The sequence below is a fragment of the Drosophila sechellia genome, chromosome 4, assembly GCF_004382195.2.
Source record: "Drosophila sechellia strain sech25 chromosome 4, ASM438219v1, whole genome shotgun sequence".
Classification (NCBI taxonomy): domain Eukaryota; kingdom Metazoa; phylum Arthropoda; class Insecta; order Diptera; family Drosophilidae; genus Drosophila; species Drosophila sechellia.
The window spans coordinates 320,216-344,883 of NC_045953.1; the positions used below are offsets into that span (position 1 = coordinate 320,216).

The 24,668-nt window shown below is 33.3% G+C and overlaps 4 protein-coding genes and 1 long non-coding RNA gene across 11 annotated transcripts; 2 read left to right on the forward strand and 3 right to left on the reverse strand.

The window, feature by feature from the left end:
- Nucleotides 1-735: 735 nt before the first annotated feature.
- On the reverse strand, nt 736-11,061 carry LOC6619450 (synaptotagmin-7). 3 transcript variants are annotated; one of them, XM_032723812.1, is made up of 9 exons: nt 10,972-11,061; nt 10,275-10,437; nt 7,993-8,133; nt 7,853-7,934; nt 4,920-5,222; nt 4,134-4,214; nt 3,898-4,066; nt 2,318-2,530; nt 736-2,235 (listed from the first exon to the last, which is right to left on the reverse strand). In XM_032723812.1, the coding sequence occupies exons 2-9, from the start codon at nt 10,433-10,435 to the stop codon at nt 2,135-2,137; spliced, it is 1,251 nt and encodes a 416-aa protein (XP_032579703.1). In that variant the 5' UTR covers nt 10,436-10,437; nt 10,972-11,061; the 3' UTR covers nt 736-2,134. The 3 variants fall into 3 exon arrangements, with proteins under 3 accessions (XP_032579703.1, XP_002043665.2, XP_032579705.1); XM_002043629.2 differs by having other exon boundaries at nt 10,543-11,017; XM_032723814.1 differs by lacking the exons at nt 2,318-2,530; nt 10,972-11,061.
- Nucleotides 11,062-11,947: 886 nt separating this feature from the next.
- Nucleotides 11,948-14,112, forward strand: LOC6619451 (UV excision repair protein RAD23 homolog A). Its single transcript, XM_002043630.2, has 5 exons — nt 11,948-12,132; nt 12,273-12,921; nt 13,346-13,440; nt 13,503-13,826; nt 13,887-14,112. Exons 1-5 carry the CDS (start codon nt 12,067-12,069, stop codon nt 13,995-13,997), a joined length of 1,245 nt encoding a protein of 414 aa, XP_002043666.1. The 5' UTR covers nt 11,948-12,066; the 3' UTR covers nt 13,998-14,112.
- Nucleotides 13,942-14,916, reverse strand: LOC116801913. Its single transcript, XR_004362274.1, has 2 exons — nt 14,371-14,916; nt 13,942-14,312 (listed from the first exon to the last, which is right to left on the reverse strand). It is a non-coding gene; the product is annotated as an uncharacterized LOC116801913 (long non-coding RNA).
- A 3,137-nt stretch (nt 14,917-18,053) lies between these two features.
- On the reverse strand, nt 18,054-19,251 carry LOC6619452 (zinc transporter ZIP9-B). 2 transcript variants are annotated; one of them, XM_002043631.2, is made up of 3 exons: nt 19,082-19,251; nt 18,690-18,975; nt 18,054-18,632 (listed from the first exon to the last, which is right to left on the reverse strand). In XM_002043631.2, the coding sequence occupies exons 1-3, from the start codon at nt 19,214-19,216 to the stop codon at nt 18,121-18,123; spliced, it is 933 nt and encodes a 310-aa protein (XP_002043667.1). In that variant the 5' UTR covers nt 19,217-19,251; the 3' UTR covers nt 18,054-18,120. The 2 variants fall into 2 exon arrangements, with proteins under 2 accessions (XP_002043667.1, XP_032579951.1); XM_032724060.1 differs by having other exon boundaries at nt 19,032-19,175.
- An 845-nt stretch (nt 19,252-20,096) lies between these two features.
- Nucleotides 20,097-24,383, forward strand: LOC6619453 (RING finger protein 11). 4 transcript variants are annotated; one of them, XM_032724061.1, is made up of 4 exons: nt 20,166-20,182; nt 20,480-20,553; nt 21,320-21,436; nt 23,533-24,383. In XM_032724061.1, exons 3-4 carry the CDS (start codon nt 21,344-21,346, stop codon nt 23,881-23,883), a joined length of 444 nt encoding a protein of 147 aa, XP_032579952.1. In that variant the 5' UTR covers nt 20,166-20,182; nt 20,480-20,553; nt 21,320-21,343; the 3' UTR covers nt 23,884-24,383. The 4 variants fall into 4 exon arrangements, with proteins under 4 accessions (XP_032579953.1, XP_032579952.1, XP_032579954.1 ...); XM_032724062.1 differs by lacking the exon at nt 20,480-20,553 and having other exon boundaries at nt 20,097-20,182; XM_032724063.1 differs by lacking the exon at nt 20,166-20,182 and having other exon boundaries at nt 20,192-20,553; nt 23,536-24,383.
- Nucleotides 24,384-24,668: the final 285 nt, after the last annotated feature.

Here is a 24,668-nt window from a genome sequence, read left to right on the forward strand (position 1 = left end):
ATTTTTGTAGCTAATCGATAAGTATTGGGAAAAAAAATTAAAAAAAATTAAAAAGAAAATTTTTAACGTGGGCGTGGGAGTTTTGAGTGGCTTGTGGGCGTAGACAAAATTTTAAAAAAACTTCAAAAGTTGGGGTGCAGGAGTGTTTGACGGGTTGTGGGCGTAGCAAACATTTTAAAATGCTTCATGATTATAGATAGAATTTGACAAGATGAATAATAAAGTGAAACAATATCAAAAGTGTAGGCATAACAGCTTGGGGCGGCTTGTCTGAGTTAGAGTGGGGGTAACCAAAATATTTTTAACAGAAATTTCAAGAAAACCAATAAAATTAACAAAAAGTCTTAGCAATTTTCATAAGTGCGGGTATGATATTTTTGTCAGTAAATGGGTGTTACAGAAGCCGCTTTACAAAAATCTGCATGCTTACTCACAAATTATTTTTTTGTTGTCAAATTCACAGAGTTCATACAGACAGACAGAACCTCTGAAAGGAGTTTTTAAATGGTATTCTTCCACGACTTACCTTATTTAATAAAGAACCATTTAGAATAATGATGAACGCATCTTAACTATTCGATTATTTATAATAGCACCGCTTTGGATATAGAAGGCTAAGTTCAAGATTTTAGACTCAGTAAATAGTAGTATATAATAATTATAATTTCTATAATAGTTTTGAGAAAATTGGAGAAACTACGTCCACTTCAAATGCAATTTAAAGTAAATATGCTATTAACTGTTTTTAATGCTTTATTTGCTGCTATGATTAAATTATTTTAATAATATTTTAACAGGTATATAACAAATATGTAATTTCAAGGTGGGTTGTATTTTCGATTTTTCGTTTTTTAAACTCAGTTTAAGTTATCAATTATGTGTATACTTTTTTAATTCTTTCTTCTCTCTTACTTTCTCATTATTTGTGTTCTCGCAGTTGACGCTTATTCCGGCAATGGTTGGCTAATTTTTTATAGTTACTTTTAAAAATGGTTTATTTTCTGGTTTATTGTGCTAATGCAATCTTTCTCTATTCAAATAACCTACATGTCTATTATACGGCACCGTATGCGAGTAAAGAATATTAATTATTATATTGAACTTTTTTCTGCATTTTTTAAATTTAAAAACAGCGTAACAATCATTTTTCTTGATTTTTGTTTAACTATTTAATGTTACCATTTAACAATTCGATCGTATTATATACATTTTCATAAATTAAATGATTTTCTTTATATTTCTTTATATATTCTTGCGAATATATATCGATAGCCATATACAACTTTCTTATCGCATAAAATGTATAACTCAACACCGGTACCGTTTCCGATTTCCTTTTAGGATACCAAGATCTCATTCAAAAACAAAACTTTTTACGATTTATTAAATACTTTTTTATTAAAAAATAAAACTTTTGCCGAAATCGAATATCAAAATCAATAATTTCAATAAGGCATTACAACTTATAATAGTTAATTAAACATTTGATAAAAATAATCTACCACGTAACTCTTTTTAAACTCATTTATAAAATTTTAAGCAAATGATACTCCGGAAAATACATTTAAAATCATTCCAAAGAAAGTACTTGAAAATTACACTTGGTCATGTTTTTTAATGGTTTGTTCTTATCACCCTTTATGCTTCAATAAAATAAAGTGATGGAAAAGAAAACATGTACTTTTTAACTTTAAGGACTTTTCCATCAAGAAGAGGTACTCCTTTGTGCAACAATGTTTTTAACAGGATTTTTTGAACAAATGTACAATCGTTTATATTATTTTGTATAATAATAATGTCTTTACAAAAAATATATATATTATATATATGTTATAAGTATTATATATATATAATATATATGTATTAAGCACGTACAAAACTATTGCTCTTATCAGAACAAATACTTCATTATAGTTTTATGGCTGTTTCGAAAGTTAAAATTTTTGTAAACAATATAACATTAATTTGTGCAGATTTAAATTATTTTCGTTTTTACATTATTCTGGCATGACATTGCTATAAAAGCATCTATAAATAAACTAATGTACGTATGTATCTACATCCATCAATGTACGGTGTTCTCCGGTATATCTACTGGTGTTAATTAAACGTTATTAAGGAATTCCTATTGAAGTTACTCAGGTTTTAAGCGATGCCATTGTACTACAGTTTGTCTGGGCTTTGAGATCATATCCTGCCAATGTTTTGTTTCCGATGCTCCAGAACCGTTTTTTCCTTTGATTGCATTAAAACAAAAAAATCATTTTATTAAAGGTAAGATTATATTGAACTGTAGAGATGTTATATTTATTTTTACCAGCTAATAATATTCGTCCTATTAACTCGTTCCTTCCAATGTTATCAAAATCCATCACCATAACATCCAAAGAACATTCTCTTATTTTTTCCCATGGTACGTTAAAACTAAACGATTCATTAAATACTGGATTTAATGTACACGTAAATATAGGCGTTTTTCTTTTTTCTACCCTTTTATCGCCAAACTGTAGCCAAACCTTTACGTAGGGATCTACAAGAGAGAAGATATTAAATTTTAATTTCCTGGTGGAAAGTCTTTTAGGTCAAAAACACATTGAAATTGTTTTTAAAACCGTAAGTCTTGTATTGACGGAACAATTGCGACTATAATATAATCAAAACAAAGGGAATGAAAAATATAATGTGATTTTCCTATCATAACCAATCAAACTGTAATACAAAAAAAAAATTGAAGTTGTAAAAATGAACATTTAAGAGAACCACAAAGTGGTGACGCTTTTCCGTCCTTTTGAATTAAATGACACCTTATCTTATGATCTAAAGTCTTTGAATTCGGTATATAAGATTCGGCAAATCGCCCAATACTTATGTATGTAAATCTTGACAAAAATGTATAAAAATAAAATAAAAATATAATGCGACGGAAATAAGTTTGTGAAAAACCACCAAAAAGTATATATTTTTTTTAAAACTGAGCCAAGTCAAGTATTGTGAACAAGTGCTGGACTACAGCTTCCCAATCCTTATATAATTCAGAATGTTTATTATAGTCAGCATTTTGTGTTCTTATCAACGTTTTTATGATTCTGTGTAAACGGCCTTGACAAAACTGATTTCCATCTATATACCCTTGCAGGACATTCAGACGATAATTTTAAGTAAGAAGGAAACATTTTAAAACATAGGGCCGATGACAACAAAACCAAAAAAAAGGCCTTAAAAAATGTATGTCAAGATTTTGGAAAATTTATCAAAATGAAAAATTTTGTTTTTTGCAACAAAACGTTACTATAAAATCATAAATGTTTTTGTTAAGTTTGCATTAACTTTTATGATAATAAATGATATTGAACCATATAAATACAAAATATAAAAGGTTTTGATAGAAAATAGCCCGGCTATTATATGAATAGGAAATATTTTTTAAGCCGTGTCGAATGATTTTATAGAACAAGTGAAGCCACTTTGTGTTTATTATATGTGTATCTTGCTGTAGCTTGCTGATTTATATCGATTAACATGCTGATTTTTGATTCAGAGAAATAGCCGAGATTGGAAGATTTTTTTAAGATGGGAGTAAAAATAACTCAATGAATGAATGAAATGAAAAAATTCAAAACATTTTTCAACCGCTAGGCAGTTTTAGACGCTTTGTTGCGTCTCTGGAATAATATGGTTAAGCTCAACTTTCTAGTTCCAGAGTTCTTGACGTCCATGAGCAATGAGAGGCAGACTGACATAGCCAAATCGACTTAATTGCGATCCTGATCCTCCAACCTGCTACATACATTTCAACGAATCTAGTTACTATTTCTATAGGAGCTACAGGGTTAAATTAAATCCTGATTGGAATATTAAAAAAAAATTTTTCTGATATACACTTGTGTTCCTGCTTACCAGATTTTCCGTTGATATCTTTGGCTTTTAAATTTCTCGCTTTAATTAGTGTTAAAGTCAAAATTGAGTTCGACGGGTGATAGCAAAGGGAAGAGAGAAGTTCTCCGCATTTATCCTTTGCAGGGGGCTTTAAAGCCTTCCAAAAAGATTGTTTTCCAGCAAAGTCAACCTTATTAAATAAACAATTAAATAAACAATATAAATTTTAAGAAATACGTCTTAAATTAATTATTTACCTGACATAAAGGAAGAAATACTTCCCCTATGGAGTCATCTCTTGAAAACCGATCGTAATCAAAAACATGTAAGTGTAAAACCTTCAATTGTCCATATAAAAATACAATAAAATTTAAATTGTAATTTAAATTTAATTTAAAATCTTATAAATATAACTGTATCTTTGTTTATAACTGTCAAGTACACAAAAAGAATCACAATGACGTTACCGAACGAAACTAGATAATCATCGTCGGTCGCTAGACGAAACAAAATAGGTCCGTGCTTAAAATCACCAAGTACTCGATTGAAAAAAGATATCGATAATTCATAAAGAATGTGTCACGAAGGGTATTCTTATACCCCTTAACAACTACATATAGCTTTTCGACCCAAATTGTCCCCTTTCAAACACTGCTTACAATAGAAAGATTTTTAAGCTAAAATACTATTTTATTTCGAATCGGAGCGACAGACACTAATACATACGTATATAGGAAAAGATTCTGACTCTTATTAACACTCTTTAATTATTTAATATCTCACTAAATTAAATTGTGTATTATAATATTATAAATAATTATTTTGCAGTATTTTTAACATTATTATAGTTGTTATGATTATTCGTAAAAAATCACTATATTTTTCAAAGTTTTAAAAACACGCACTTGCAAATATAAGTATTGGTGAAAGAAAATTTGTAATTTAGCTTTAATAAACTTTTGCAGTCTAAGACTCCACGAAATTTTTTTACCACACTTTACTCCAAGATGTGTTTGTAAAAGTAATTCTAACTCATTACTTACACGTGATTGAAGTTTTTGAATTGGAAAACCTTCAAAATAAAATGTTTCATTCCATCGTGGATTTAGGGTTCGCCGTTTTATTTTGGTTTCCAATCTATGCTTTTTATCTGGTAACAGCGTTACACGAACATATGGATCGGAAGTACCACTCAAATCTTTTGCTGGAAGCTCTTTTCCTTGCAGAACTTTTAAAATTAATGTTGTGTTTTGAAAATCATACTCCAAGGAGAAATGTATTTGCCCAACATTTTCACTTGGATCGGTGCTATCCAAATACATGTCTGTCATTGAGATACTTTTGTTCTAGAAAATTAAAAGAAATTAGGAAACAATTAATACATGGAAATAAACTAAATTATTATAAAAGTTAACCACTACCACTCCAAAATGCTTACGGATTCACTATATTACAATGCTCTCGAAGACATATATATATTGATTGAGTCAGAAGTTTGATCAGTGTTAACAGACGAGTAATTTAGCCATGTCCGTCCGTCAGCCCATCTCTCTATGTGTCCCTTCCGTATGAACGAGATCTCAGGAACTATAAAAGCTTAAAGATTCCAGAGACGCAGCTCAAGCGTGTTGCTACGCCTCCTCTAACACCTACAAGCCGCACAAACTTTTAAAATTTTGTTTGGTTTTTCTTCATTGTCTTGTACATTTCTATCGGTATGCCAAAAACACTTTGTCCACCGTTTGTGAGCGTTAGAGTGGGCAACATCAGGAAACAAATTTTAGCAGCGTTTTTGCACATTAAAATTAATTAATTTTAATTCATTGTGCAATTTGCTCGGCAAAACTTTGAATGTTTAGTTTCTAAAAAATAGACAGAAATAGACAGACCTCGTCAAAAACTATCATGCCGATCGCAAACACTGCAAATCGACAGGAATAAAGTAGTAGAATAGTTAACGGGAGTGAACAAGGAAAGTCCAGCCGAGGATAAAAGTCAATAATGCAAGTTACGAGGAAATCTACAAGACGATGAAAAGAACAGCTGGGCACCTAACGAGTGTTCAGCGAATATGTGGTTTTTTGGGAAATTTCATGTCGACCCCGATCGCAAACCTCTGCATAATAAAGTTTTCATAGAAAAGCTCTAAGGCCAGACTCTGTGCTCTGCTAATAAATAAGGTACTGAAATTAAAAACTACAGAGGAAACCATATAACAAAGCCAGCAACTGGGACTTACTGCAGCGAAAACTAACAAACCATATACCATTTACAAAACCAAACACCGGAAGTTTATTTTGCAAAACCATCCAGATCATCATTCGGGCTTAAATTTTACACAAGAAAAACTATAATCGTATGACAGATTAGTTCTGCAGTCAATTTGACATCCACAGTCATGTTAAAACTATGATAATCACTTTGCAAAAACAAATTTTGGGTAAACTCAAGCTCAAGCTATTACAAATCAAATTTTATGGTTGAAATCTTGGTGGCAGAAACGCACGTCAACACCAAATATAGCTTTAAAATACGGCCATCCAGATTGTTGAGCCCCTAATACCCAATCCGCTTGACAATCTCAGTAGACCAATCCATGGACTTCTACATTTAACAGTGCAGCGGGCGACTACAACGCTAAGTACGGGCACTGTGGAGCGATTAGAAGGCAACTTCAAATACGCAATTACCAAAACCAACTTGTAACAAACTGGTTGAAACTATTTGATTGATTTTGCTGTGACAAACAATGTCTCTCGCAATCTTGTGCATGTAAAATCCTTTTGGACCAATCACTCACTTCTCCTGGTACTGTTCTTCAAACATTGAGGAGACCATCAATTGTTATGCCAACTGCACTGAAGAATTTCGTTCCAAGAGAAGACCGAAGTTGACGTCAAGGCCAGTGACGACCGTTACTGGATGTTTTTCTGTTACCGGCTTGCTGGGAGTAGAGGTCCGTAAAGGATTACTTTTATAAAAGAATAAATTAACAACCTTCAAGTCAGAGCTGTTTATGGATGAATAGACGCTTGCTGAATACATCAAATTGGTCACAAGAAGGCGACAACCCAATAATATGCCTTTTGTGATTGGTATCCCGCCGACGTGTCACGGATGATTATCAAACGTGTGGTTTGTTGATGCAACTGCGTTAGAGTTTTTTGTTCACTTTTTCTATTCGTTAACTGAAGCTGTACCCGGCTCAGGGAAGGCTATTTTAAACAATTGTAAAAAAAAATAATAATTGGCAGTTGCTCTACAAATTATTATACCACACTCACACACTAATAACCAGGATATTACCGCAAATTTAAAACGAGTATGCGGTGGTGGTAATTTTTAACGCCAAAGAGCCTACGGAATATTGTCTAACCTCCTCACCCTTCTGAGAAGCTAATGTCTGTTTTAGTATAATAATTATGATTTAATTATTCATTTTTAAAAATGTCAGAGCAATTGAAATTGAATTCGCGTTTAAACCTGCGTTTATGTAGTGTGTTCATATGCTTTAACTTAATTTAACATAAAATTTTATTTTATTTTAAAACATATATGCTAATGCATTGAAGCTGATAAAACAAAATTGTATATTACTACGCACAAATTGCGAATCTGGTAACAACAAAATACCTAGAAATATGACATCGAAATTGCAGAAATACTGCTTGTTAGTCGTTCTTGAATAAACAAATTCTTGGTAAAATTTAACGGGTAAAATTGTTCATGGAAATACAACATCGAAACTCGCTGGGATCTCCTAGAGGAGAACTCCCATCCAAAAGTGAACGCCATGGTGGGTACTCAATCAATGGGCGGAATGTTGTAGATAAATAAAATACCTCAGTTTAACACCCAACACAAGATCACCCACCTGCCGATTTTAATTATGATCAATACAGTTTGAAATTTAAGTAAAATGGAAATTTTATTGTTTTCTCTTTATAGGTTAAAGAAAAAACGCTAATATACTTACTGCAGAATCTTTCGTAGTCCCATCTCCAGGATTTCCAAGCGAAGAAATGATTTGCGGTTTCGTTTGAGAGGCCCCCGACCCGCTTTTAACGTTATAACAGTATATACATATTCATTTGCCTCACTTTCTTAAATACTTACCCAATCAAAGGAGTTCTAAGGCTTAAAAATCCATTTAATTTCCTGTTAATATTATTTTGAAGAGGAGTCGTGATAGCATTTGTCACTGGCACTTGCGGTTTTGTAGGTGGATTACCAGAGTCAACAATATCCTGAGCAGCCCTAAAAAATTTATAATAATTAATTAATAATAACAAATTCGATTATAACAAAAAACAGCTGTGTATATGTATGTATTAGTTCCTTTTGCACATTCTCCTAGTAAATGAATGCGATAACGTACAATCATTTTTGATACCAACTTTTGTGACAAAAAAAATACGGTAGCTTGCGTTTCGATTAGTCGATAACTCTTTAAAAATCGATATTTTACTTTCGTCGTTATCACTACTATATATCTATAGTAGCTGCTGTCTCCCTTTTGGAGCTCTTCCTCCCTACCGACCGCAGTGATTCATGATCAGGTGCACCAGCCGAGCCAAACTGACCTTTTCCCTCTGTCCGTCTGCTCGCCCGTCCTCTTGTATACATTCTAGTCCGTCGGTTTTAAAGTCTTCTGTCGACATTCTTTTTGGCGTACCGATAAAAACTGGAATTAAAAAAAAAATATAACACTCTCCATCGTAGGAACTAAAAATGATAGACAGTTGAGATTAAGCATGTAAATTTCAGAGACACAGGCGCAGCTCAATATTGTTTCCTGATGTTGCCACTCCCACCAACTGGCTAAAACTGTCACGAGTTTCAACGAAGAAAAATAAAAACATTTTTAAAAATTTACGAGACTAATTAAAATATGAACAAGTATTAAAACATTTTTAAGCATGTGGGCGTGGTAGTCTTGTGGGCTTTAGAGTGGACGTGTCATAAAGTTTTTTGGCAAATCGATAGAAATTTACAAAACTCATAAAAGTTTTAAAATACGACACATTTTTCAAAAGTGTCGGCGTGGCAGTTTCGGACAGCTTCTGGGCGGTAGAGTGGGCGTGGAAACATTCCGAAAACTTGGCTGCGTCTATGTCTCTTAATCTTATCTTAACATTCTAGCTTTTATAGTTCCTGAGATTGAGATCGGACAAATGGAATATATATACTTTATATGGTCGGAAACGCTTCCTTCTACCTGTTACTTAATTCTTAAGGGAGCTTTCCAGTGTGGCAGCCCGAAAAATCGCTGTTTTTCGCGATTTTTTTTTAAGAAAAAATAATCTAATCAGTCTGGTTTTTTTTTTTTTGTATATTAATTGGGTATTGAAGAATACAAAACAATTTTTTAAAGATCGATTTATTTATTAATTAATATTTATAAAAATGATGAAACAATTGTTGCAGAAAATGCACTAGGATGTGGTGTCCACGTTGGGGGTCACAATTTTGATGTGAAACAAAAAACACAAAAAGATTATTGATCGGTATATAATTGGCTTTCGTGCAATGGAGACTTTTTTTTTTAATTTTTTTGCTAAAATGGTGCCGGTTTGAAGAAAAAGTATCGATTTTAGCATTTTTTTTTTAGCAGTTTTTTTACAAAAAAAATAGGAAGATGTCAAAAAAAAAAAAAAAGCTTCCATAGCACGATAAACAATGACGTTAAGAATATTGTGTAAAAAACTCGATAGCTTTAAAACTCTGCCCTCCAAGTCCGACACCGTTTTGAAAAATGCTGTTTCGAGAAAAACGCGTTCAAAGTTTCAAGTGAGGAAATTTTAGGTAAATCGTTTACTTACGGTCAATCAGCGATGCCGAAATAATTACCGAAATAATCTACATTTCGGCATGAAAATTTCAGGAAATATTCGGAAGAGTGTATACTATTCGATAAAACAAAAAAAAAAACGATTTTTTTTAAATTTCACACTGGAAAGCTCCCTTAACGAATCTAGTATACCCTTTTAATCTACAAATAACGGGTATAATTACCAATTTCTATCGATTGGCCAATCAAATAATAGTGTAAGTTCATCCGGTAATAAGCTATAAATTATGAAGTTTCATGAAACTGCATAAAACTCAAAAATCATTGTTCATTGTTGTAAAGCACGTTGAATTTTTTTAGCTGAATTATAATTTTTTTTTTATTATATATTACAGAGCACCCATGATATATAAATATTCTAAATGTACTGAAGGTAATACTAATGTATTTATTAAAATGTTTAATAAATAGGACAATTTAAAAATACTGCATACTCAAAATCGTTGAAAATATACAATCTATCGCTTGTTAAGAGTCGGATCTTCATATGTATGTCCCCATGAACATATATAAAGTCACATATTAAACAGGAAATGCAAATACTTACCGAAGACTATAACTACTAGATTCCTCATCTTCATTGGGTTCAATAAACTGTAACTGTGATCTTTTATGCCTCCACCACAAGTATCCTCCAGCCAGAAAAAGAGCGATTGCAATAATTAATCCCAATATAGCCAGGCAAGCTATAAGTACTATGCTTGCCATGTCTGTCATAGTAAGAAGTAAGGGTAATTTTTTACGACAATTCGAATGTTAATTCAAGTAAAAAACAAAGAAATCGATTATGTAAGATATAATATATTCAGGCATACATATTTATTCCATGCAGATAACAAGTTAACTTTCTGTAACTAAGGCGTATAATAAGAGATAATAACAACACCCAACTTTTATATTTAATATTTTTTTTTTACCACAGTCTAAGTCGTACTCTAAAATGTAAAGCATATAATATTGTTATTTAATGGTTTTCTATTTAAAGGAGTAGTACACATTGTTTTATGTTTAACATATGTAAATCTCATAATACTTGGTCCATAACGTTATTTTTTGTTAAGTTTGATGTCACAAAAGATTGCAGGTGCCGGAGATCCCAATTAAGGAATAGGCAGACAAAACTAATACAACATTCAGTATAATAGTTAAAGTACTCTCTGTTTATACACTGTCTTGTTAGGTTGCGTGTTGTTATTACAAATTAGAGTCTTTGAATTTAATAAAAGGCAAAAACTTTATTTTACTTCAAAACTATTTTATTCTTAAAACAATATGTCGCTTAAGTTAATATCGAGCTACTTATGCCAATGAAAACACGTCGAATACATTTTTTTATAAGAGCTCGTCTGCATGAAAAGCTCGACTCTGTGCGCATGTCATTGAAAATACTAGTATATGTATGCATATACATAGGTACGATGTATAATGCGGAGTACTTTGAAACATTAATCGTTTACCAAAATATAATTGTGGCTAAGTACAGTTAATGGAGTTGTGCCAGTCATTAGGAATTTCCAAAAACGGCACATAGGGGGATAATAACTGACGAAATGTTCTGAATGCAGCCATATTATCTCTACCTTGACATGTGCATCGTTTTCTTGGCAATTCACGATATGTCACGTGAAAAAGAAAGCTATGACCAGGATAGGCCAGGAAAACACGAAAATCTGATGCTAACACAAGAATAGAAAATTAATTCACACTAACAGACTTATTATACTAAGTGGATTGCTTAGTGGAAAAAGAATGAGTTCGTGTATTCTTTTATTATTCGTTACAAAATTATTTAGAATTAATATATTTGTCATGTTTGACAAAAAATTCTCGATACTTACTTCTTTTAAAAACCTCGTTGATGATGCAGCAATAGCTATCTTAATTTTTTAAAAACCCCGTTGATGATGCAGCAATAGCTATCTTAATTTCGAATTATTTGTGAATCTCATATTAACTCAAACGGAAAGGATTATAATAATCTCATTGCTGTATATCTTTTGAATTACGATGTTAGTCATTCAACGCCTATGTTGGACTAAAATATTTATAAGGAAATACCGAAAATATTAAAAATTACTACAATAGGACAAAAGTTTATTTGTAACGTTCATTATGACTCTTATTACAAATCTTTACATCTTTATCTTACGTGTAAACGTGTTATAAGGCTTATGCTGCGATTTGGTGTCTTTTAAGCGAGAAGGTATTATTTGCCAGTCGATGTGCGGTCACCCTGATGACAAATCGTTTTTATCAAGCGATTTTTGGAACTAACTTTGAGTTTGCATATGCGTATGCATAGTATATTTAATTAAGTTTGGTTTTGTCTAATACACAAGATGATTATTACAATTAAAAATCTTCAACAGCAAACTTTTACTATAGAGTTTGCCCCGGAAAAAACGGTATGTGTATAAATTGGCATATACAAGTATAATCACATATATGTGTATACAATTATTGCAAATGCATATGTGTGCTTATACAGGTATTTCTTACAATTAATTTCTGATACCACAATAAGCAGTGATTCTTATTACAAAAGGTTTTGGAACTGAAGAAGAAAATATTTGACGAACGCGGTTCAGAGTACGTCGCCGAAAAACAAAAACTGATTTACGCTGGAGTCATATTGACGGATGACCGCACTGTTGGTTCATACAACGTTGATGAAAAAAAGTTCATTGTGGTAATGTTGACACGCGATTCGTCTTATTCAAATCGTAATCAACTAAGTGTAAAAGAAAGTGATAAATTGACTAGCACCGACGATTCCAGGCATTCTATGCCTTGCGAAGAAGCCAACCATAGCAATTCGCCTAGTTGCAGAAATACAGATGATTCAGTTTTATCACGTGAAACCAGACCTTTACCTAGTGACGAATTGATCGGAGAGTTGGCCCAGGCCTCCTTACAATCGCGCGCTGAATCTAATTTGCTTATGGGTGACGAATACAACCAAACAGTCCTATCAATGGTGGAAATGGGTTACCCAAGAGAGCAGGTTGAACGTGCGATGGCTGCTAGCTATAACAACCCGGAAAGAGCCGTTGAATATCTCATTAATGGCATACCTGCAGAGGAAGGTACTTTTTACAATGGGCTGAATGAATCAACGAATCCTAGTCTAATCCCCTCCGGACCGCAAACTGCATCCGCAACCTCTACCGAGCGGCCAGCAGATTCAAATTCAGGTAACTTGAGGGGTTTTCAATTAGCAGTCAATTTATGTATTGTTGTATGAAACGAAAAATACCTTTCCCAGGCAAAAGTACTAAATTTGCACGCATCAAAACACAGTGAAATAAATGACACTATCTTGATCTCGCTCTTTATTAAAATATTCGGCCCTAACATGATTGTGTTAGTTTTCCTGGTTAAGAAATATTCTTGATCAAAACTTATGTTGCACCTTCGTTAGAAAGTTAGAAAGCTGTTAAGGATTCACTAAAATGTTGGAGAGCTCGCTGCCCCGCAATATCATTTGCATATATATAGATATATATATCAACAGCCACTAAAGGAATGATAATCCACGAATGTTGTCTTCAAGGCTTTATGTTTTTAGTTAATTAATTATATATATAATACTTTAAATTATTTATATTTACGTTTCAGACCCCTTTGAATTTTTACGTAGCCAGCCACAGTTTCTTCAAATGCGTTCTTTAATATATCAAAACCCTCACCTTTTACATGCGGTATTGCAGCAGGTTAAGTACACTAATAATAATAATTACATGACACGTATAGAATAACTTTTTTTTACGTATAGATTGGTCAAACAAATCCAGCCCTTTTACAACTTATTTCGGAGAACCAAGATGCGTTTCTGAATATGCTTAATCAACCGATTGAACGCGAATCGGAGTCAGTCGCCACTGTTCCTCACGTTTCGAATGCGCGGACTCCTTCAACTCTGGACAATGTTAGCCTCTTTTCTCCAGATTTAGAAGGAGCTACTTCAGCCCAAAGATCAACCGCTGGTACAAGTGCAGCACAGCAAATCGGTAGCGCAGCGGATAACGAAGATTTGGAACAACCTTTAGGAGTATCAACCATTCGTTTAAATCGCCAAGATAAGGACGCAATAGAACGGGTATATAGGACTGAATAATTATATATTGAATGTCGAGTTACTTAATATATTGTTCTATAGCTAAAAGCTCTTGGATTCCCAGAAGCCCTTGTACTGCAAGCGTACTTCGCTTGTGAAAAGAACGAGGAACAAGCAGCTAATTTTTTGCTATCTTCTAGCTTCGATGATTAGAATGACCAAATGTAAGAAGTTATGCATACAACACCGGAAGCGTTACAACTAAAGTTAGATGTTCTTAAATTAAATGTAAAATGTCGATCATAAAAATGGTTTTATATTCTTTAAATATCGTTGGCGTATATGTATACTTCTTATTTGTTAAAGATTGCAGCCATGGGTAAAATAGAGGCACGATAGCGTTTCTACTAAATATTACACCACGACATTGTCTTCAGCATAAGACTGCAAATGTCTACAAATTCATCTGTGCCAATCCAAGGTTGGAAGGGCTAGGTGTGCTCCAAATTACATGTTGGGGAACTTCACCTAATGGATAGCAAACTATATTTCTAAGACATAGATGTCTCGGATATGCGATACTCACAATTATTTTTCGGAAGGTCGTATTAAACGAAGGAATTCTTATGATTTATCCTTTCCTTATCTTGGTTGATTTTTAACATATATTTTTGATTAGTGGGAGTCCACAATTAAGTCACTTAATACTTAAAGTACTTTTTGTCGTCCCGGATGTTGGCTTTATGACTAAAAAAGTATAAATTAATGTAATACAATTGTAGTACATAAATTTTGTGTTCTTTTTTTGTAAATAATGTCCACAATGATGCCCTAAATCAATTGTGGCGTCTTGTGTGATTCCTTTAAGGATGGGTCTGAGAAATAAGACAATTTCATTATCCGAACCACTAATACAACAGAGAGAATGTTATAGTCGATTATCAGATACCCGTTACTCACGAAAAAACGAATTAAAATTTTTATAAATATTTTTTTATGTTAATTTTGACTGACTGTTCTGCAGTTTTACAGTACTTAGATAATATTGTCAATAATTTACAAATATACAAAACTTTTTTTAAGGGAACTAATTCTATTTATTAAGGTTTCAATAGGAATCGTTCAGTAATTCCTCTGAACATAACCTAATGTGTGATAAAGATAAATGAGACCAAGTGGTAGTCTAGTTATCAATTATTTAAAATGTAATATTTTATATTATCCTCCGGGTAAGGAGATCGCTGGGGTGTACGCTCTTCAGTCTTCGGAGGGAGATGGGATCAGCTAGGATAGTTGCTAGTCGGTTCGGGTGGGCCATAAGCCTGTCGGCATAACGGCTGCTGTGGAAATTAATCTGATCCCCAAGAAGGGTAACTTTCAGATCTCTTTCGATGACCATGTTCGCCACGTACCAGGGGAGCCCAGATGACATTACATATCTACTTCTCGATTCCCGAAAAAAATAACTCAAAATTTCTGTAATTGTAAAAATATGAGCAATCGGCAAGCTTCGGGATTGTATTTTTCTTAACATATTCAAGAGAGTACATCTTAATGCATTGTAGTTGAGAACTTCTTCCATTGAATGCTTCTTAATTGTGGAAATTGTTACGTTGCTCTGTGGAAAGAGAAACACTCTGTAATACTTCTTTCCTCGACACGGCCCCGAACTTCAGACTGGGTACGGTCGAATTACCTTTACAAACACTGTTGTATACCCACAGGACCACAATGACGTTTTTCCAAAGACACTAGAATAACAAGATGCGTAACGCCATACAATTTTTTGGCACACGATTTTTTTGCCGTGGCTTTAGAGGTGGCTCCAGGCTCTCTCGAATTTTTGTTCGAGAGCGAGAGAACGAAGGGCGCAACAGCGAACAGCTCTTTTCTACGCATACAGTGACAGCAGACAACTGTAGGTGTGCACATGTATGGTCATGCATTGTAAATTTGACAAAATATGCCCTTCACCGTAGAAGTTCGTTGACTGTAAATCTATATTATTTTTTATCAATTGGCACCATGCGAAAAAAGTCTTGTTTTGCATTGCCTTAACGTTATTATTATCTAAATAAAGCTTAGAAATAGTAATAGCCAAATCATAATATCACGAAAAAAATTTCAAAAATTACTTTATATTAGAATATTTGTCATTAGAGTATTCAGCTTGCGATGTGAGAAAAATTAATAAGGCAATGATTGTTGAGTGCTTGTGTCCGCAGTTCGTGCCTCAAGATATGACTTTTGCAATAAACAGTTTTCATATTTTAATTTATTTTATAAATTTTTATTTTCTACTATTCTAGTGTCTTTGGTTTGACTGTGTTTATGACAAATCTTTAAGCTCAAATGGTAGCATAAACTCTCGTTGGTCTCCATTGAAACGAATAGGACTGCCGACCACTGACATTTATGTGGAAACGGACAAATCCAAAAGGTAGAACGCGAAAAGCAGAGTTATCTGTCGACCATTAATCAATACTCTAGTCAAAATATTAAGCTATAAGCACTGAAAAAACACGATATTACAAGGCTGGACTTTAAATAACTTTATCAAAATTCAGTCTTTTATAAAAAAAAAAATAAAGAGAAACTGGCGAAAAAAACAATTAAAATTCTTATTAAATACTTGTTAATGCAGAGCCTATTACCAAGATAACAATTTCAGCCGGATAGAGTGGTATTTACACACAAGCTCGCGATTCATGTACACTTTCGGATATTGATACGATGCAGCCTAGTGACTTTTTAAGTATTAGTAAGATGCTACGGGGTTAAAAGATACAAAAATATATATGTAAAAGGCAAGACAATTTATCCTAATTTGAAACAAGCCCATGCTATAAGTAATTGAACATTTTACCATATTCTGTCGATTGTGCCCAAGGAGAAAATGATACTATTTAAACTCTTTCTATACTCTATGGTTGAAAGCGAAGCGAATCGAGATCATGGTTTCGGAATGGTCGTCAAAAAAAAATGGATTAACTTAACGCCTTGGTTTTAAAAAACTGCTTAACCGTACCGCTGATATATCGGTATATGATATTATCGAAAAACTGCAGGCAGCAAAGCTATTTATCGTGGATTTCACGTTCTGGTAGAAGAGAAGTGCCGATAATACACAGCATTTATAGCGAAGGAAGTCCTGTTGGAGTTCACAAACTCGCCAGCTACGTTTATATGATTTACAAACGCCGTTTTCCAAGATCTTGTTGGCTGAGATATGATACATATTTATATCGATGACATTATCATATACGAGATAACGAGATCTTGGAAAAGCTTTAAATAGTCCTGGAGGTAGCCGCTTGTCTTTGATTGATTATAAATTGAAAAAAATCCGTATTCTGAAAAAAAAAAAATTTCCTCGGTAATGCAGTTTAAAACGGTAGGATTTGACCTGCATCTAAATAAACTCGAGCGGTAAAACATTTTCCTATCCCGAAGAATATTAAAGCATTAAAGTCGTTTTAGGGTTGACTGGCTTTTATTGCAGGTTTATAAGAGGATACACACGCATAGCTCGGCCATTACAAACTTGCTAAACTTTGTATTAGTAACTGATTGAGCAGTGTTTACACACACTGTAAGGAAGAAGGATGTTTCACGCAAAGTTGCTCCATGGATTTTGTTTCTGCAGGATTATTTGTTTGCAGGCATAATAACTCTAAGCAATCAACTCAAATGTTCATTCGACCACACAAAAAGAACCATTCGAGTTTGGTACCAAGGTGTTGACTAGAAAAGCTAACTACGAACAAGAATTGAGATGGATTTTGAGACAGAGAGACAAGCAGTTTGAAGTCGGTCGAGAGACAGCGGAAAAAAAGAGCGCGAGAAAAAGATTCCGCAAAGAAGTTGAGCAGAATTAAAGTATAAAAGCCGCCGAAATGTATGGAGAAATGTAGAAAGTCATGTCATAAATAGTTATAGAAATCCGAAATCTAAGCCCGTATTCTAAGGCCGTAAAAGAAGTCATTATCCAGTGAACCAATTGTGACGTTGCCTAGTTGCCTATAAGCCGTCTCTTACTTTATATAACTATTCTGAGAACGTAAACTAATGGAAATAAATACACATTTTTCTAAATTTGCTTGGTTTACTTACATTCTCGTATAAGGCCTCTTAAGTAACTAAACTTTACAGAAAACTGGCAAAAGTTGACGTCGGTGCCAAATTTGACTTTCATGCGACAATTCATTAAAAAATCATTTTGCAAAGCACTTAATGTGAATATATATCCGAGAAATAAAACCCAACATATGTATGTATATTGCATAATATCCCTTAACTTTTAATTCATCTTATTTAAGAAAAATGTGTGTGTGCATTACTGGTGATTATGTCCAAATGTTATAATTAGGGGAAGCAGTGCGCCGCAAATCAGAATTACCAATTCACTATATTTTAATGCTTGTATACTATTACTTCCATTCAAATCATTCGTAGCAACACCTCGAGATTCCTCTAGCAAACAATAATCATGCTGATCGCTCTTCGTTAATCCCCCTTGGGTAAGCTCTGGTAAAACATGAACAGTTGCTACGTACAAAAATGTTCCAGCGGAGAATAGCATAGCTATACCAGTGGCATTTACGGAATTTAACGTGTCCTTCTGCTCCTGTCCGATTCCAAAATACGTTAAAATAGTCATAAGGGGAGCCGACAGGGAAAATAAGACTAGGTGTCTGCGAATTTGATGTCTGTCTACTTTTTCGTGCAGTAGGAATGTGACTAATCCGAATGCTGCTGGTGCCTTATGAAGCATTATAGCTAAAAATACAATTATCTCAACATCTTGATGGCTAGTGGTGGCAGCTGCTCCCAATGCAACTCCATCAGCTGCAAAAGTACGCCAATTTTAAGATATGGTGGGTACACCAATATAATCTTATTTACCTGCAGCATGCACAACCAATCCAAGAGTTAGTGTGGCATTGTTTTTTTTATTACTTCCAACATTAGTCTTCCGCTGAGAGATATCCACCAACATCATGAAAACAAATCCAAGCACAAGAGAAAGTCCAATGGTCTGTGAGTAATCTGGTTGCTCCGGAACCGATGTCCGTTTTTGGGATTGGCCAAACCCCACATACAATGATCGAATGCCCTCCGGAATAATAACAACGAGAGCAGTTCCCACTAACAATCCAGCTCCCAGCACAGTGACACATTTTAGCTTTTCCTTTAATGACATTTATTAAGTAGATCAAATTAATGCACTAGTGGTGCTCCAAATACCTCACATTTATTTTTTTTTGTATTTAAAAATGCCATTGTTTAGTACCGACCTCGCTTAATTTCATCAACATCGGTATGCTCCCTGCCAAATAAGACCCCACAAGCATAACCAACACTAATAAAATGAGAATTATTGTCTCTTCAGCCATGATTGCCCAACTTAATTTTAATGAGCATAATATCATCAAAGTTACATGTTTTTGCCAACTCAATCGCTAGAGATGAGCGTTATTAAGATTTTAAAAACGCATATAGCAGCAACCAACTGTGGAACTTATACCATATTCTACCAAAACACTTCAACCAAATAAACATCTCAACCTATAAAATTTTTACAGACGTACGAAATGTTCCAAGACTATGAACAGTGCCTTTAAGTTATTATATTTCATGTTTTACCCCCTAGTTTTTTATTCAAACTCATTGAAAACGGTTTAGATGGTCCGATATAAATTGATACCTTTAATAATTTTTATATATATTCTATGTACTTTAGATATGGTACAAAGTATTTTCAACCGACTTGGTACAGACGAAATCAGTAATGCACTCTCCGATGTTGAGTAATAGTTTTTAAACATTTTTTTTCCTTGTCTGTGGATAGAACTTTTGTAACTTATTTTTTATTTGCTATCATGTGAAATTTAAAAAATAGAAAAATACCCTAAAATGTTTTTAAGAATAATTGTTCGAATGGAGAGCAAGTGACGCGAATTTTCTTTAAGCTACTGTTCTTCTGAAAATTTAATATGATCGGACACCAGTTAATTTTAATATGGTAAAGTCTGTAAATATAACATGGCGTTCTGTATATAGTATTTTCCTGGTGTCACCGTGTGTTATCCTACTATAATTCTTCTTTTGGCATATATATAGATATCGCTAGAAATCATATGACATAAGCAATTCAAGTTCGTTATATAATATTTATTATATAACTACTTTTAAAAAGTTATTTAGGAATACATCACTGGCGCGTACTGCAAATTCAATGGAGGGCTGTATTCCGTATTATGATTGTATGGCGCACCGTGAGAATGTAATTTATCTCAGTGCACAACGTGTATTAGACCATTTACATAAACAGTTTGGTAACCTAAGGTCATACTATTAATAGCACTGCTGATTTTGGTTTATTTATTGTCAAATAGGTAAATAATCTACGAATATGCAATGAATCAGGCTTTATTAAGTCGAACGCAGTCTAATTTCAAAGAAAGTCACATTTTATAAGTTTTTTAAATCAACTAACTAAGTTCCTTGTTCGAATATTAAGTCTGTTTATTATGAATGTGGTGTATACATCTGTGCATTTTATACACATACATACGTACCGACTTATTCATTTCCGAATTTTTAGGGAATGAATCGTTTTCTTCTTCTAGTTTTCTTCTTTAAGAAACAACAATTTTTTTAAGTAAAGGTGTTTAAATATTAAACCATAACAGTTCTTAGATTTTTTATCATTATACGTGGTACTTGTAGAGTAAAAGGGCTTACTACGTATTACGAAAAGTAACAGGTAAGTTTAAGCCATTAAAGTTTCTGATCCCGTAAACTTTATAGTACGAAGATTTACAACTTATGTCCAGTAACCGCGGAAAACAGTCGTGCCCACAATAAAGAGTATTTTCTATTGTATATTTTTATGCCTTGGCCATTTCTATCGATAAACCGCACATCGCGATTTTGCATATGTGTGTTACCCATCAAACTACAGTGCAAAATATTTACTACTCTTTTACTATACCATTGAAATAGTGATTCGCTAATAGTTTCTATCGGCTCTGATTAGAGCGCGACTGGTATTCTAGATACCCGCTTCCTTGACTTCATTTTGCTCCTTCCGTTCACCGTCTTCTGCCTCTGTATAGTAATTAGCCAGAGCGATTCCCATACGCAAACTTATTTATATATCTTTGGTGAAGGGACGACAACCCGGCTGCGTTGTTTATCGGGGGTAATTCCTTATCTGTCCTTTGCCATCTCGCTTCCTACCCATATCAGCACATTCTTTCTATTTAGCACGTTTTCTTAAAAATTCTCTTTTTCAACGCACTGCCGTCTACGATCTATTTCATCGCGTAAGTGGCAAAGGGGAATACATTCTTCCTAAGTTGATTTCTGCATTTCAGCCAATCTATTAATTTTATCTTTCTTTTTACTTTGTGTTTGTTATGTACAACTTTTAAAACAAGATTACATTGCATTAAAATCTAAAGTTTTACAACTGAACTACAGATAAAACCAGTCTTTATAAATTTTCTTAACGTGTGCATATATTTCAGATAAATCTTCGTAAAACGCATGAAATGGGTAATTGCTTAAAAATTAGCACTTCAGATGACATTTCACTTTTACGCGGCAATGATAGTCAAATAAGCGGGACACAGCCAATGTATCATGTAAGTACCAATCTACTGGTGCGAGTTTTAACGATAATAGTCGACTTAAGCTCTTAAAAGAATATTTACTAATTATTATTTTACTAAATTAAAAATGAATTACTCAATCTTCAACACTTACATTAAAAATGGTTTTAATTAGTTGGCGAAAGATTCTCAGTCAGTAATTATTTTTAAAACAAAGGGTTTGTATAAAACAGCCTTCAAAATCAATATTTTAGATTATTTTTTTTGTATTATTCTTAACGAAGATATTTGCAAAATGATGTAGCTTTTATACTCAAAAAACATACACCCAGGAGTATCCCGCGTGACAATTTCCAAAAACGAAAACGTTTCCAGCAAATAAGAGTGTTTAGAAGAGAATATTTTTAAACTTGTAAGATACTATTAAATGAAGTAAAGTAAATTGATGGATTACGGATTACTTGGCAATCAAAAACAATTGCTAGGATATTATTGGGAATTTTAAAGATTTCTTAAGGATTGGTACTGATCGGTATTGTATTGTTTTAAAGGTTTCATTATTTTGCTTAATTCCGATAAATTTATAAAAAAAAAAGGTTTTTAAAAAAATATTGACCACGAATACTTATACCTTCTACTGACGTTCAGAATTGACAAAAACAGGATTCTTCCAACGTTGAGTTCCGAATCGTAATCAACCAAATACATCCATATAATTTAATGAATGTCTCGTTTAGTAACAATACGTTATTTATTAGTTACTACAATTTGTTGAGTAAAGGTAATAAATAAATGACCAAACGTTGTGTCCTGTATCAGTGTTTATCGCAAAGTTTGAAACGAGCCAAATCGCGTAAGAAATAGTATAATACATCTTTTAACGATAGTATACTTGCAGTATGACGCTTAGCTATGTATTGGTACAAGCGTGTATATAAATATCCTTAGAAGTAAAGTCCAATGTCAATGTACTGCAAAACATACACGGGAAGGATATTCAACAGACTGCAAGTATCTGGACGTCCATCTATAGAAATTTAGAAGACTAATAAAAATATAACATAAGATCACACATTGTTTTTAAAAGAGTGCGCGTGTCAGTTTTGGTAGGTATGTTGTGATCGAAGCAAAATGTTTTTGCCAAATCAATAAAAATTGTAGACGTTTTGCTTGCTTTGAGGCAAGCCAACATTTGAAAACAATCTGGCTATAATCTTCATGCTTTATCTCAACTTTCTAGTTACTGAGATCAGGACGTTCAAATGCACAGATCGGTATGGCCAGATCCACACGGCTATTAATTCTGATAAAGAATTAATATACATTATTGGGTCGAAAACGCTTTCTTCTGCCTGTTACAACTATTAGCTTTCTGTTAAAAAAGCTCCTCCTCCTTAAGCTCTCCTCCTTAACTGCAATAGAAATGAAAAAGGCGAATCCAATAATTTATATAATGGCTTACGAAACCACTCAGAAATGTTCTTTAACTATGCGCGGATGTCTATTTCATAAACCTTAATGAAGGCACAGAATACAACATAAAAATCGTACGCTCTGAGCGAGTTGAAGCAATAAAGCAGGTTGCAAACTGCTCTTTCGCTTTGCTCTCGCTATATCGCTTGAGCTCGCAACTCGCTTCGCTCACTCTGATATTTTTCGAGCGATTGCACTTAAAAATGCATAGAGTTCTTTATCGCTCGTTCTTGGCCAATATTATCATTTTGCTTCTCGCGCGCTTTCTGCCGTCAGCCTAAATGCGTACTTTGTGATTGGCTGAATTAGGTAAGGGTTCCCCCAAATATTCGCTGTTTTCTGCTAGTTTGGTATTCAATGGCGGACTACTGATCTTTACTAATTACTGGAGGAATCACAGACAAGCCAGCAGAAGGTGTGGTCCTCGTCGTTCCTCATTACGTCAACAAAGATCGCCACAAAATCCATTTTGTGAACACAATTTCACTTAAAAATAGAATTTATAATTTGGTATTAACTTAAATATCTAAAAGTTATTTTTAGTGTCTCAACGTTATATTCACAATAATTATAATATAAAAATAATCTAAATTCTGCTATTCACGAATTAGAAATAAAGTACATATCCCTCGGATTTAATGAAACTTTAATTTCAGCAGGGAGAGCATTATCAACGAGAATTGTACTCTTCCACGTCGGCTTCGACAACGCGAACACCATCTTCTAATAATCGTCAACTTTCCGATGAAAATCAAGTGAAAATTGCAAAGCGTATTGGATTAATGCAGTACTTGCCAATAGGAACATACGACGGGAGCTCGAAGAAAGCACGAGAATGTGTTATCTGCATGGCTGAATTTTGTGTTAATGAAGCCGTACGTTATCTACCTTGCATGCATATTTATCATGTTAATTGTATAGATGATTGGTTGTTGAGAAGTCTAACTTGTCCCAGTTGTTTAGAGCCTGTTGATGCTGCTTTACTGACGAGTTATGATTCGACATAGCGTTATAAAAACATTAGCTTATAGTTTTTCTGCTGTAATGTGTTTTGGGATAAAAAAATACTTTTGCTTACCAAGTATAACTTATTATTTTATATATTTCAATTAATTCTTTATTATACAAATTTGTTATTGTTTTATTATCGAAACATGTTATAATATTTAATTCATTTTAGCGATAACCAAAATCATAATTGCAATACTAAGGAGCTCAAGAATTTGAAATCCAAATTAGTTTGTGTATATATATAAATTGTTTTACCAACATTAATAAAATGTGAGATCTATTTAATTCCGGCATTCATTTCATTTCTGTTTAAGTATGGGTCTTGTATGATTCTGGGTAGCCCTTTTGGCTCTCTTCTATGTGATCATTCCATATATGGTGAATTTTCAGAATAATTCTAATAATTTTAAGGTTTACAAAGACAAATACTTAAGTTTTTGACTATATCATGTATTTAAATTTAAAAAAATGAAATAAAATAAGTTAAGTAAAACAGGATAAAGTGTTTTTATCTAGTTCTTATGATCGATTTTTACTAACATACGAAATGTTTGCAGCTTAGCTCATAACTCAATTCGTACGGGCTTAAAATTAACTTCAACGGAGTCGGATTGTTCCTTTATAATCTCAATTACGAAACAATACTCATACTTGATGTCAACGACTATACAAATAGCTATTAACTCTAAGCACGCGTAGATTTTGAGGAATGAACTCGGGCTTTCGATTCACGACAGAGTACCTAAGGATTTTTGCCGAAGTAGCACGAACATTTAAATTA